Source organism: Nelusetta ayraudi, unplaced genomic scaffold (assembly GCF_046127955.1).
Source record: "Nelusetta ayraudi isolate G7.1 ecotype Tasmania unplaced genomic scaffold, CSIRO-AGI_Nayr_v1 ptg000016l, whole genome shotgun sequence".
NCBI lineage: Eukaryota > Metazoa > Chordata > Actinopteri > Tetraodontiformes > Monacanthidae > Nelusetta > Nelusetta ayraudi.
In genome coordinates, this window is record NW_027466066.1 from 2291191 (window position 1) to 2304938 (window position 13748).

Here is a 13748-nt window from a genome sequence, read left to right on the forward strand (position 1 = left end):
TCTGATCAATCTTCGTCCTAAACTCTGCGGCTCGGCAGCCTTTCCTCCTTTGTCTGCGGCGGGTTCGGGCGCTGCGTGACCTGTGAGTCAATGTCCACCTCGCGGCCCCACCTCCTGCTGTCTGAGGACCGTGTTATTGCGGTTGGAATAAAGCCGGAGACAGGAAGTGACAACACTGAAGGAATGCGAGCATAAAAACTCGGCAAGATGTGTTTTTTTGGGAGGGCGGGGGGTGGGGGTGCACGGGTCGGCTTGGAGCAGAGTGATATAGGAGGGATTTACGTCGGAGGAGGCTCGATCCATTCCTCCCAGCCAAATGGACGAGCGGAGGACTTGAAGGAGGAGAAGACGGCTGAAAAAGTCTCCTGTCGGTCGTAAAAGTCTCCCGCAGGAGGGCGAGTGAGAGAGGTTGTTGTTGCAAAGCGCCGCACAGTAGAATCACTATCAAGAGTGGGTGTGTGTGTGTGTATGTGGAGGCCGGCGCGGGTTTGCTAATTTATGCTTCAGACCAAATTAGTTTAGCCGTGGCGGCGGCGTCTGCGGCGGCTCGACCCTGGACTGCAGCATTTTTTATTTTAACAGCTCAGCTTCATTTACTAGACTGACAAAGGGAGGAGCCAGTGAGGAGTGCTGCTGATCTGACACACACACACACACAAACACACACAGAGCTGCGGTTTTGAGCATCTGCGTCATCCGGTGTTGGTAATTGCTATGAATAGTGTTGTAGAGCTCTAATTGACACCCGGCTAGTGCATTTCTACTCCTTCTTTCTTCTTTTTTTTTTTTTTTTTTTTTTTTTTTACAGTTCACTGTTTCACTGCTTCCGTCTTCCACACCTGGAAGGTTTTAAATTTCTCTATGAAAATCACCAGCCACCACTCGCTCTCTGACGCAAGAGTACATGAAACACAGAACATAGTTATCATAATTTTGAAAAGGTCTCCCTTTGCGTGACTCACCGACGTTGAAACTCATTTTATAACGTAAAAGACACCCGTTAACTTCCATCATTTGCCAGTGACAAGACCACCTGTTCTCCGACGTTGGCGAGCTGCACTAAAGAGCAAGATTCCAACAGTTAACTGCTGTACAAGAATTGGTAGTGACCACTGAGTAGACGAAGACTTCGTGAATGATTTCTTTTTTTTTTTTTTTTAATGAGGTAGGAGTACTAACCCTTGGCAGTCACCCCGAGTGAAGAGCTGCTTGTGAATCCCTGAGTGGCCTTGTAGAAATTGGCTACATCAAAGGGAGAACACTGTGGACACAAAATGGCACAACGCGAGACACTAAGTGCTCAGATGTTTCACATTCACTGTGATTTATGACGAGCGAATGAAGTTTTCATTCCTCGCAATGCTTCAAACTTTCTCACAAGTCTTTTCCTTATGAAGGCTTTGGCAATAAGAAATTGTTTGCCGCTTATTGAGCCTCATTTAAAGTAAGTGTCTTTTTTTTTTAAACAGACCCTTAATAACCGGCCGTGAGTGACTGTGGGTGCCTGCCTTGTTTACCCGTCTGTATCGCTGTGGGCTGCGGAGGCTCATTAAACCGCCGCCCGGCTCCATTGGTCTCGTTTTTGCGCAGTTTTACAGTTTGTGTCGTTGTCTCTCCTTAACGGCTCCCTGCCAGTTACGGGGCCCCTGGTGTTGAATTCACAGGACTGCACACGGCGACCACCGCTGTCACGCAGATTCACTTCCTGCCTGGACAGGTGAGTCCTCTTTGACCGCCGACTGCTTGGCAAAAGCCTGCAGTATTTCTATATGAAATGTAAAAGTACAACGTCTGGATTTTAGGACTCCCTCCTCAGTGCTTTAGGTCAAAAATAGCAAAATTAACCCTGTGACATCAGTAACCGGAAGGTCTCGATGTGGACTCCTCACCCGTCAGGGCCGCCTGCTGTCACTGCTGGACGACAACACCATCCACCTGTGGGAGCTGGTGGCCGGCGCCCCCAGGGAGGTGGGCGGGGAGAAGCGAGAGGGCGTGGTCTGCCTGCAGGAAGTGGGCGATTACACTCTCCCAGGGAGGCCCGGCATCGAGAGCTGCAGGTGCGTTCAAAGTCTCGCCGGCAAGTTACCTCAAAGTGCTGTTCAGATGTGTGAAAACGCACTGGTCGTCAGCAACTGCGTTTCCATTACCCCGAGAATTGTGCAAAACCTGAATATCGCAATAAAAAAAAAAAAGCTAAATGAAACGGCTAATTTTGGAAAAAAACTCTCAGATCTTGCTAAAAGGTTTTTACGCCCTCATAAGGTGGTTTTTCAGACGCACCGATATCGGTATTTGCGCATTTAAGTGTCACCTGATGTGACGTACGTGACCAGTAAACGTAAACAAACAAAAAGCTAACGTAATTCTCGTAAATCTCGCAAGAATTACGTCTTCTGTGCTTCACACCATTCAATGGAAACAAACAAATCACAATTGTACTTTGGGGAAAATTTGGAATTATCGCTTTTATTTTTGCGAAAAACTGTCATGGAAACGCAGCCGGGGTTGGATTAAAAAGTGTACGGCCCGAGGACAGAAGGCTTCTCGGGTGGAAGAAGCTGCATACTTAATCACGGCAAAGTCAAAAACAAACTGTGAAGTGTTTCTAAGTGTGTTTGGAATGCAGCGTTTTGCCAAACCCTCCATCACTGCGTAACAAGCAGGGTAACATTAACATTGTTGCGACCAACAGCCCTCCATTTCCCAAGATTGCAGCTCATCGAGAAACCCTGGAATTATTTTCCCAAACGTTCAAATCGCATCCGTCGGCGGTCGGCCTCGCTGTGCCCTCTTCCTGGACTTTAGGGAAAAAAAGATAATAGTCTCTGATGAGTCTCCTCCTCTTCCTGCTTCACAGCGCGACCCGGGTGACGGTTCTCCTCCTGCTGAGGTCGTGCGACCTCCTCTGCATCGGCACAGAGGGGGGCGGGGTCTACTTCCTGGAGCTGCCCTGTCTGTCGCTGAAGGACGGGGACACGCTGCTGCAGGATCAGGTCACGCAGAGGTGAGGCTCACAAACCAATCGCGGAAAAACGGATCAACGAGACGGGAAAATAAGAACAATTGCCACTGAAATGACCGACGATGTAAATCCATCCAGTTTGTCCACTTCTCCGCTTCATTTCTGCTGAGTTCACTCCCCTCTCGCAGCTCCAGCTGAGCAGGCCAAACACACACACATGCGCTCGGGAACAAAATAGCCCCGTTGACCGCTGCCGCAGCGGCAGCAGGTCAGAGTCCTGCGGCTCCGGGTCCGTGAGAAAAAAGCCACGTGTGAATATTGTTTGAAGAGTCGGGGAGAGCGAGAGGGCCAGACGCAGCCGGAGTGCAGCGCCGACTCAGGGTGGAAACTGAGGGGGGGGAAAAAAGGAAAATGAGGAAAAAGAAAAAAATAATAGCTGCAACCTTCATTGCCGTAACAACATCAGTGCAAAAACATTGATGTCATCTAAACGAGTCTTACGCAAACTCTTTTTTTTTGTTGTTGCTGAAAGTGGTTTATTACACTGTAATTACGATACGGTTTGTTTTAGCAAACCGGGTCCAGTGCAACATGCCTGACCTCTAATGCTCCTGGCCTCTTCCTCCTCTTCCTCCTCCTCCTCTTCTTCTTCTTCTTCTTCTTCTTCTTCTTCTTTTCTTCTTCTGTTTTGCGCGTATTTGTTTTTTCCCTCACCGAGCCCGGCTTGGAGATGAAGCAGATGAACGTGCTTTTGATGCTTTTGAAGTTGTTGTTTTTTGTTTTTTAACGAGGCTTTTAATTTGACCCAGTTGCATTCTTGACGGTCAACTCAGACTGCTGGTGCTTCTCTCCGACTTTGCAGAGAACTGCTGATCTGTCGCTTCCAAAACAAAAGGCTCAGAATTCCCCAGGAAACGAAAGAGAATAAGAAAATCCACTTAAATAACCGACGTCGGCTTCTCACATGATGCCTTCAAAGACACAGACTATTTTTTATTCACTTATTATTCAAGTCGGATTATAATCACTAGAGGTTCAACAGAGTTGTTGACGACGCGCCGGCCGTAAAAGTCAATCTGGACTGCTTTCTTTTCCCAGCACTGGCGCCGCAGTCAAACATGTTTTATACAGTTGCAAGTCCTTATTTATTCAGCATTGTCCTGTGCACACTGTGACTTTCAGTGACGCAGCCAATGGGACAACTCCTCCCTGCTATGAACCAGAAGCTTCAGACTAGCGGTTAAAGCAGTGCAGGGAACAGTGGAGGACAACATGGACCGAGAGGACTGGCCGTTCCGCTCAAGCATTGTGCATTGTTTTTAAATTACTTTTTTTTTATATAACTGCGAACAAATCAATAGTGCTGTGTGGGAGTCGCTCGAAGGCTGCTTCTGTTTCTGCCCCATTGTTTTCTGCTCGGATGCTTTATTTCCCAGTTCCGCCAGGTGCAGGATGGGAAGTTTGTCTCCAAAGGATTCGGTATTTAGTTTACAAACAGCGAGCGACCCTTTGCAAGGGTCCTCGGCTGTCTACTCGAGGGTCCTGTCAATTGAAAATGAACAAAAGCCCTACAACAAAACATCTGTCTTATGAAGCCCCACAGTATTTAGCTCTTTCTTCAAATGACTCTGAAAACACTGAAACAAATGATGGAATACAGCTATCTCATTACTTCCTTGCTGTTCATATAATCTCTTCAAGTCAGGCGGGCCGGATTAACAAGCATAACAGGCCACATTTGGCCCCCGGGCCGTAGTTGGTTTGCTCATACCTGGTCTACTCAGTCTGTGCCTAAGAACTGGCTGACACTTAGGAAAGATGATTAGGACCACAATAAGAGAAAAAAATATTACAGGAAGGAGATTTTTATTTCAGTTTTGATTTCGAGTTTTACGTTGAATTCAGTCAAAATTACATGAAAAAAAGTTAATGTAAAAAAAGGCGAAATTTTGTGTATAAAGTCGATGTAGAAAAAGATGAAATTTCGTGAATAAAGTCAAAATTTTATGAATAAAGTTGATGCAAATAAAGTGGAATTTTTGCGAATAAGGTGGAAATTTCAAGATTAATGATATGGATGGTGGATTAACTCGCATTGGAAACTTGAAAAAAATAAAAAAAATCTTAATTTTTTTTCTCTTCTTGTGGCCCTAATCCTCTTCTGTAGACATTAGAGAACATATGTGATTAAAAAAAACAACCCTGACAAATTCATTTCTCGTTTCATTTCCACAGTGTAACGCAGTATGAGTGATACTCTGTGCACTCTACAGTTCTGCTGTAGTATTGTCAGGTGTGTGAGTTCAGCGGGCTCTGCAGTTGTATTCTTCCTTCAAGTATTCATGCGATCATGACGCATGAGAGCGCCTGTGAATCAGCCGTGGCGCTGCGGTGATTCTTCTCGACTTTTAATCTTTAATCAGCCGCCGTCTCTGCGTCTCTGCGTCTGTGTCCTTCATCCCTCTGTGTTCCGGTCCGAGCGGCCCGATCCAAAGCTCCTCATTAAGCAGCCTTGTTTAGAGAACGGTCCAGAGCTGGGGGCCTAACGAGGGTCCTGATAAGGTGTGTGTGTGTGTGTGTGTGTGTGTGTGTGTGTGTGTGTGTGTGTGTGTGTGTGTGTGTGTGTGTGTGTGTGTGTGTGTGTGCACGCAAGGATGGGAGAATTTAGACAGTGCGGCTTTGTGCCGGCTGCCAAACGCAGTTTTCCGGTTGGGGAAGTGTTTCAGCTGAGTCTCCCGACGCGCACACACACACACACACACTCTCATTGGACTCTGTAGCAGGATGCTGGATTCCCTAAAAATACTTGCGAATGTGGAGACAGACACAATGGAATGCTTTGTCAGGGATGTTTCTGCCTGCGTGCTTCCAGAGAGGATCTTCCTCAGTCAACGCTGCTAAAGCTAATGTCTGTGTGTGTGTGTGTGTGTGTGTGTGCGCGCGACAGGCTGACGGCCCTTTGTGCACCACACATGCATCGGGCCTCCTCCTCCTCCTCCTCCTCCTCCTCCCGCCTCCTTGTTTTGTTTCTTCCACAGCTCTCCGTCCCTCAGCTGTTTTCTCTCCGTTTCGCTCTCTTCCTCCTCCTCCTCCTCTCTTCCTCGCTGGCCCTCCGCTGTTGAGGGAATCCTCCTCTGACATCTCGAGGGCGTGTCCTGCTCCACATTCCTCCACTGCCTCGGAGGAATGTGGAGCAGGACAACAAGACGCCGAGCTCCGGCTGCCTTTTCGCAATTTCGGCTCCGTCGCTTGTCACTCAGTGACGACTTTGATTGTTTTAATGTGTTTGAAGGGTGAAGTTTTGGATTTGTCTGGCGCAAAATTCCCAGACAACTTTGCTTCATTTCTTATTGCCAGTTATAACTGTCATATTATAGCTAAATAACTTTTCTAAATCCAGGTCATGCATTTAGCCTGTTATATGACTGATTTCAAGTGTCGTCATCATGAGACGGACCCGCCATCCAGCTGTTTCACCTCAGCCTGGATGCCTTTCGGGTCCAGACCTTTAAATGTGCCACAGGTGTGCGACGACTGTGTCAGGTCACTGTTTGCGTCTCTTCCCACAGCCTTCCAGATGATTACCGATGTGGAAAATCCCTCGGGCCGGTGGAATCTCTGCAGGAGCATCCTCAGCAGCCGGCCAAGGTTCTGATTGGCTACAGCCGTGGCCTGGTGGTCCTGTGGGATCTGGCCGCCCGCCACGCCGAGCAGCTCTTCCTGGGCAAGCAGGTCGGTTCAGCCAAGTGCACATACGCCGTTTCGTTTGTCCGCGAAGGCGCAGCGCACAAGTTTTAAGTCATGAGGTTCTTTCTCAATGTGTGTGTGTGTGTGTGTGTGTGTCCTGTGCAGCAGCTGGAGAGCCTGGTGTGGGAACGCACTGGGAACTTGTTTGTCAGCTCTCACAACGACGGAGGCTACTCAGTCTGGGCCGTCACTCCCGGCAACACCTGCAGCCAGCAGCCAGCGTCGTCCACCATCCCATACGGTGAGGGATACGCACGCACACGCGTGCGTTTAGCGAGTCGCGATGCAAAGGTTACCACAGCTGCGTTTCCATTAACCTCTAGAATTTGCGCGAAACCTAAATATCGCAATACAAAACTGGTCAGGGAAACGCCTAAACCTCTCAATTATCGCTAAAAATGTTTTTACGCGCTCTCATGAGGTGTTTCGATATAGAGGTATATCGCAAAGGTGTCATGGAAAGTGTTGTTTCACATTTACGAGTCACCGGATGTGACTTACGGGGGGTCATGTGACCAGATCACTTCAGGTGAAAATGCCGCCTTATGTTTGGATGGAGGAAGAGACGGATTTTTTTTTTTTTACAAGTAATGAAAGAGAAAAATATAACAGCCATTCGTGACAGCAAACAAACCTGAACAAAAAAAAAAAGCAAATGTAACTCTCGTAAAATCTCGCGGGACGAATTATTGGTTTATGCGCGTCACACAAATCGCTATTGCACTTTGTTGAAATTTTTAGAAATATCGCTTTTATCTTGCGAAAAACTGCCATGGAAATGCAGCTCATGACAGCTTACACATTGTGGAGTTCAACCTTCTTTCTTTTCAGTGTACAATAGGGTATTTTTTTTGTCATTTGAGTCATGCTGTTGCAATAAATAAGTTTTACTGCAACAGCATTAGTAATATTTTGTGTTTTATGGTCATAGGGCCGTTTCCCTGCAAGGCCATCAACAAGATCCTGTGGAGGACCAAAGAGACGGGGTGAGAAATGGTTTCCTTCTTTTTTTCGATTATAGATTTCTTTTTGTATTGAATGTCTTGACGCTTTATCTAAAGCTGTAAGACGTCGTCTTCTGTTTTCTGGAAACCTAAAAGTTGTCAAGGACAAGACAAGAAGGTTTTGTGTGATGATGATTGGTTGTTTAAATTATTTCGTTTTCATCTTTAACTTTTTTTAAATTTTTTAATTTCTTTTAATCTTATTACGTTTCACTTATTCTTCCGCGCAGTTCTCCAGTGTTGTTGTACAGCGGCGGGATGCCCCGAGCCAGTTACGGCGACCGCCACTGTCTGACCATCCAGCAGGACAAAGACCACGTCACGTTAGACTTCACGTCCCGGGTCATCGACTTCTTCACCGTGCACGACATCGAGCCGGAGAAAGGTGAGCAAGCCGGCCGACGTCGGCGCGGTGCGTTCAGGTTCGCGTCGTCGTTTCCCAGCTTTCCAACTCGTCCGCCCCCTCCCTCCCCCCCCAGAGTTCGACGAGCCGTCTGCGCTGGTGGTCTTGTTGGAGGAGGAGCTGGTTGTCATTGACCTCCAGACCCCCGGGTGGCCCTCTCTGCCCACCCCCTACCTGGCTCCTCTGCACTCCTCTGCCATCACCTGCTCCTTCCACATCTCCAGCGTCCCTCCCAAGCTGTGGGAGAGGCTCGTCAGCGCGGGCAAAGTGCAGCAGAGCCGCCAGCCGGTGCACCAGGTGAGGAGCGAGCCGGATGCGTCTCATTTTCTTTTATCGGTTTCCACTCGTGGGTACCAGCTGTGTTCCAAATGTGTGAAATGCTAATTTAAGTCAATCAGTGACGAGGGCTTCATTGGTCGATTTATAGATCAGCGGCTTATTTTTGTGGTTGATCACCTTGTTAGACAGCAGTGTGCTAGAAAATAAACACTGACCACTCAGACGGAAGGTCAGTGCAGGTCGATTTAAGTTCACCTGAAAAGTTGCTCCACAATTAGGGCTGTGCGATAAATTGATTTTAAATTGAACTCGGATTATTTCAAAACGATGTTAAAAAAAAAAAAAAGAAAATCTTAAAATGGATTTTCCTCTCGCATGCTTCCGGGCTGTGCGCTTCTTTTCCAAAATGTGAAAGTTTTGCACTTTATTCATTCATCGTTGAAAAGCTTTTACTTTGAAAGTGATGTTTGGTGATAGAGAGGTAAGGTTGTCACTTTATCCACAGGGGGATTCGTTTGTGTTTGGTTCTTAAGGTTTCACTTTATTCCTAAATAAGTTAACTTCATCTTTGTTTATGAAGAACCTGCTCGTTTTCAAGTGGTGTTTGGTGAACGTGAGGTTCTCACTTCAGGGAGGGATTCATCTTTGGGATTCAACTTTCCCAATTCCATTCACAATGAGGAAATGTGTTTGCTATTTTTTTTTTTAAATAAAGATAAAATATTTGAGATAATTTACTACGTTGTCTTTTGTAGTTTTACCCAAAATAATTGAAATTGAAAATCGAGTTTTCAGAGAATTTATTTATTTTTTTGGTCCAAAATTCCCCAGCCCTGTCCACAATGTGAAGTGAAACTGCTGCTATCTAGCAAAGGATAACGCGGCGGATGACTGCATCCGAGTGATTGTGGAAGTTGGTCGGTGGATGTTGTGACTCACACGCTGGCAGCTCGACAGCTGCGTCGGCCCTTAGCCTGCCGGTAGCGTGTAGTTGGCTCCGGGAGCAGGTGCGGGCGGTTAAAAGCTTTGCGGAAGATTTGTAGCTGCTATCAGCTGTTTGATCGGCGGCAGATTAGACAAACATACGCTGACACGGCGCATAGCTGCTGCTGCTGCTGCTGCTGCTGCTTTGCTCCTCTAAATCAGCCGGGCGACTGGCTGGCACAGGGACAGAGCGGGCTGTCTGTGTGCCACGGCCTGTAAAGTCAAAGCTGGATCTGGAAATATATTAGAAGAGGGGGGGGGATTTTATTTTTTCTAATGGATTGTTCTGCAGCTGTTTAATTTCTGTTTTTCTTGGTTTGCAGAGCTGGCCCATATGTGGAGGGAAAAACCTGGCACCTTCACCCAAGTACCAAGAACTTCTGTTGACAGGGTATCAGAACACACGCACGCACGCATGCACGCACACACTCACTGCAGGTGGATCCAGCTCTCGCTCTCCATTTTCATTATGAAAAGGCGCCAAACTATTGCTCCCTTGTAAACAAGATGACCTGAAGCTGCTCGGAGACGTTTCCCTGTTTCTGATGCGAACCATATGGGTACGGCCTCCCGACGCGAGGTCACCTCACGACCTGAAGCCGTCAAGCAAGAATTTGTCGGCATCTCTTCCTGTAAAAGAAAGCATGCAGTGCAATTAATAGTTTAGGAGCTGCGTGATGTGAAGCAGATGCTGAAATATATTTAAGCAAAAGACTGAATCTTCTGAAACCAGAGCAAGAAGAAAGACTTGCCTGCAAATTGTGTGTGAACTGTCGCAGGAGGCGGTGAAACATCCTAAATGTTGCTTCCCGTCCTTGAGACGATGGCTTGAAATCAACCGGACATCAGATGAAAATATTGCATGCTTAGATTGCTTGGGTTGGAACTGTATTAACAATGAGACGCATTCGAAGGTGAGGGATATACTGTTAGCATTCCACTGTTGTCATGCTGCTAGAAAGACCACAGTGGTGAAGTTTTGCCTGACCTGCCAGCATGGCTGCTGACAAACATGTTTTTCATCCATGGAACTATTATGTAGGTGTCAATTCAACTCTTTAGTGAATTGCAATACCTCCACTGGTCGAATCTGTTGCAATGTAGTAAATTCCAAAATCCATCAATCCAGTTCGCCTCAGCCAAAACTACTTTGTGACAGAAATATTTTTCCCCTCTGTGCCTCGACAGACACGAGGACGGCACCGTGCGCTTCTGGGACGCATCCGGCGTCGCGCTGACCCCGATCTACAAACTGAGCACGGCCAACTTTTTCCACACGGACTGCGACCCCTGCGACGACCCCCAGGACTCCAGCAACGACCCGGACATGCAGCAGGAGGAAGAGTGGCCACCCTTCAGGAAGGTGAGAGGCGAGGAGGCCGAGAAGGTCTGCCGACGCGTCGACGCTCAGCATCCGGTTCTGCGTCCCGCCGTAACCGATCCCTGATGAGGAGTTTGCTCCGCTTAAAAGCAGAGAAACCGTCCATTGCTCGTGCACGCGCACATCTGCAGCCTGATCATCTCGTCTGCTTGTTTTCACGTGTTTTGTTTTTTTTTTCTAGACGGTCCACACCTCTTTTTGTTCCCCCTGTGTTCCCTGCTTTTTTTTCTTTTTTTTTTCTGCCCGCAATTATGTTGAAAATAAGCTGACTCAGCGTCCGCTGAGCGGCCGGGGTTCGCACGCGTCGCCGGCCAGAAAACGTTTATGAGTCACAAAGCGGAAACGCTCTTATTCCAGTATTCAAATGGGCCCGACGTCTGTCTGACGCAGTGGAAGGAAACTGTCCGTATGCATTTCAAAGGTCAAATATATATCAACACATATATACATTTACAAATATATACTTAAAAAAAAAAACACAGAGATTGAGAGTTTTTTTTCCCCTCCCTCTTCCACTCCCCTTTCGAGCTTCCCTCACGTCTCCTGTGGTAACGGAGCTGCATGTTCAGGAATGTGGCCCTCATATGGGATGAAGTGGGATGAGGAGCCTTTCCCCTTTTTTTTTTTCTTTCCCTCCCTGTAATGAAAACCAGACCCATTGGCCCACTCCTTCTCTGCCGTGTGTGTGTGTGTGTGTGTGTGTGTGTGTGTGTGTGTGTGTGTGTGTGTGTGTGTGTGTGTGTGTGTGTGTGTGTGTGTGTGTGTGTGTGTGTGTGTGTGTGTGTGTGTGTGTGTGTGTGTGTGCGCACCAGTGACCAACTTCTCCTCCCTGTTGTTTTGCTGAGGCACCGGCCCCATGTGAGAAAGGATTTCTATTGGAATTCTGACTCTGTGTGTGTGTGTGTGAGTGAGAGCTTAATGTGAGTGTTTTGCTGAGTGGAGAAAGGGGTGTGGGGGGGTGGAGGGTGGTGGGGGGGTGGGGGCATCCTGGTATTTGGCTGAGAACAGAAGAGGAAGGAGCGCCTCAGGGAGGCGCCCTGACAGCGTCCAGCCCCTCTTGTTTTCGCTCTCCTCAGATTTATAGGAAGCACCATAAAAAAAAAACAGCGCAACGTTTGCTTTTGTGTTTTGACATATGCAACGAGCTCGTCTCCGTGTGTGTGTGTTTTTTTCACGCAGGTCGGCTGCTTCGACCCCTACAGCGACGACCCCAGACTGGGCATCCAGAAGATCAGCCTCTGCAAGTACAGCAACAAGCTGGTGGTGGCCGGAACTGCCGGACAGGTGAAGAGCCGCAACCGAGCAGCCGCATACACACACACACATGCACAAAGACTGAGCGTTGTCCCTTCGAAAAGACACAAATCTAAGTCCGTTCAGGTGGAACCGGGCTGCTGGTTGCTCTAGTGATGCTTTAGAAACCATTGTGAGCCTCACAGATGTTTCTGTGTTCTGCTGCTGTCTGCTCGGAGATGTAGTTTCACACTACCTGTCAAAAGGTTGGACACACATCTTCTCATGCAATTTTTTTCTTTGCAACTTCCCACACTGCAGAGAGATACTGAAGACATGAAATATATGAGCAAGATATACAGCAAAGAAAACCATGTTAAATAACTCTAAATATGCTTTTTTTCTTTGGAAGGCAGCTATTTTGAAGAATGGAGAAAAGAGTAATTTTACACTTTTATTGTTTCCTACATAATTCCATGTGTGTTTATTAAGTAGTTTGTTTTGATGCCTTCAGTGAGAAACTGCAATGTCAATATTCATGAGAATGAAAGAAAAAACATTAAATTCATAGGCCAAACCTTTGACTGGTAGTTTTACATTTGCTATTTAGAAAGACAAAAAGAGTAGTTTTCATTCATAATACATAAAGCATGCGTCATTTTCTGCGACATTCCCTTTTCTGGACTACAATTTTGTTTTGTTTTTTAATATTTGCTGTGAGGTGAGGCTGTCCCAAGATTGATGCAAAGAAACACAAATGTTTTTTTTTTTATTGTTAACAAGATAAAAAGCAAGGGGAAAAAAATTCTCCTGCGCCCAGTTTTCACTGTATTCAAGTAACTGTTTGGTCACTTCAGAATAATCCTTAAAGCAGAAAATCAGACCAATTTAGAAAGACGTGTCCAAAAACTCCCCCCACCCACCCACCCACCCACCACTGCAGTGTTGTTGTTTCCACAGTCCAGAGTCTTGCTCCACTTTTCATGCGTCTTTATGTTGGAGAGCAGCTCTTTATTATTCCAATCATTTGAGAGGTGGGCGTAGAAAACAAGCGCGCCTCTCTTGACGGACGGCTTCCCGCTGCCAGACACAAAAAAACACCCTGCAGCGTTATTTCATCATCTCGCCTACTCTGCAGCGGATGATTCGATTTTTTTTGATTTCCTTCCCCGCCCCTCCACCCCCGCCCGTGTGCCTCCAGGTGATCGTTCTGGGCCTGAGCGACGAGCGCTCGGACCACTCGGTGGACGTGTCGGTGGTGGACCTGCTGCAGGACCGGGAGGGCTTCACCTGGAAGGGACACGACCGGCTGGAGCCGCGCCTCAAGCCCGCCCCCTTCGCTCCGGGGTTCCAGCCCCTGGTGCTGGTGCAGTGCCTGCCTCCGGCCTCCGTCACGGCCGTGGCGCTGCACGCCGAGTGGAACCTCATCTCTTTTGGGACCAGTCACGGTTTTGGCCTGTTTGACTACCACCGGCGGAATGCTGTGCTGGCCAGGTTGGTGTCGCTTGGAATGAGTATGTTTGATCCCTGCTGATGACACTTGTTTAGCCCTTGTTGACTCATGCGGGGAATAACTTTAGGCAAGGCAGGGCAGCATTATTTATATCGCGCATTTCATACACAAGGCAACTGAATACGATTTACCTGATTAAAAGTTCAACATCATGTTTAAGACACAACAAACCGTATTGAAAGACAAAGTGCAAAGAAAGACATGACAGCTTAAGGTGCATAGAGGTTAATTGAAACATTGTG

The 13748-nt window shown here is 47.4% G+C and overlaps 1 protein-coding gene across 2 annotated transcripts in view; it reads left to right on the plus strand.

The window, feature by feature from the left end:
• The window catches only part of llgl1 (LLGL scribble cell polarity complex component 1), a 33523-nt gene that overhangs the window by 12067 nt on the left and 7708 nt on the right, over positions 1–13748 (plus strand). Inside the window, exons 3-14 of one of the 2 annotated variants that reach the window (XM_076023828.1) lie at positions 1636–1717; positions 1897–2057; positions 2858–3004; positions 6532–6694; positions 6818–6950; positions 7641–7695; positions 7944–8098; positions 8193–8413; positions 9703–9770; positions 10568–10742; positions 11940–12044; positions 13195–13487. In XM_076023828.1, the coding sequence (XP_075879943.1) occupies positions 1636–1717; positions 1897–2057; positions 2858–3004; positions 6532–6694; positions 6818–6950; positions 7641–7695; positions 7944–8098; positions 8193–8413; positions 9703–9770; positions 10568–10742; positions 11940–12044; positions 13195–13487 (1758 nt within the window). Of the gene's footprint in view, positions 1–1635; positions 1718–1896; positions 2058–2857; positions 3005–6531; positions 6695–6814; positions 6951–7640; positions 7696–7943; positions 8099–8192; positions 8414–9702; positions 9771–10567; positions 10743–11939; positions 12045–13194; positions 13488–13748 lie in introns of both variants that reach the window. The other variant, XM_076023827.1, reaches the window with a different exon arrangement.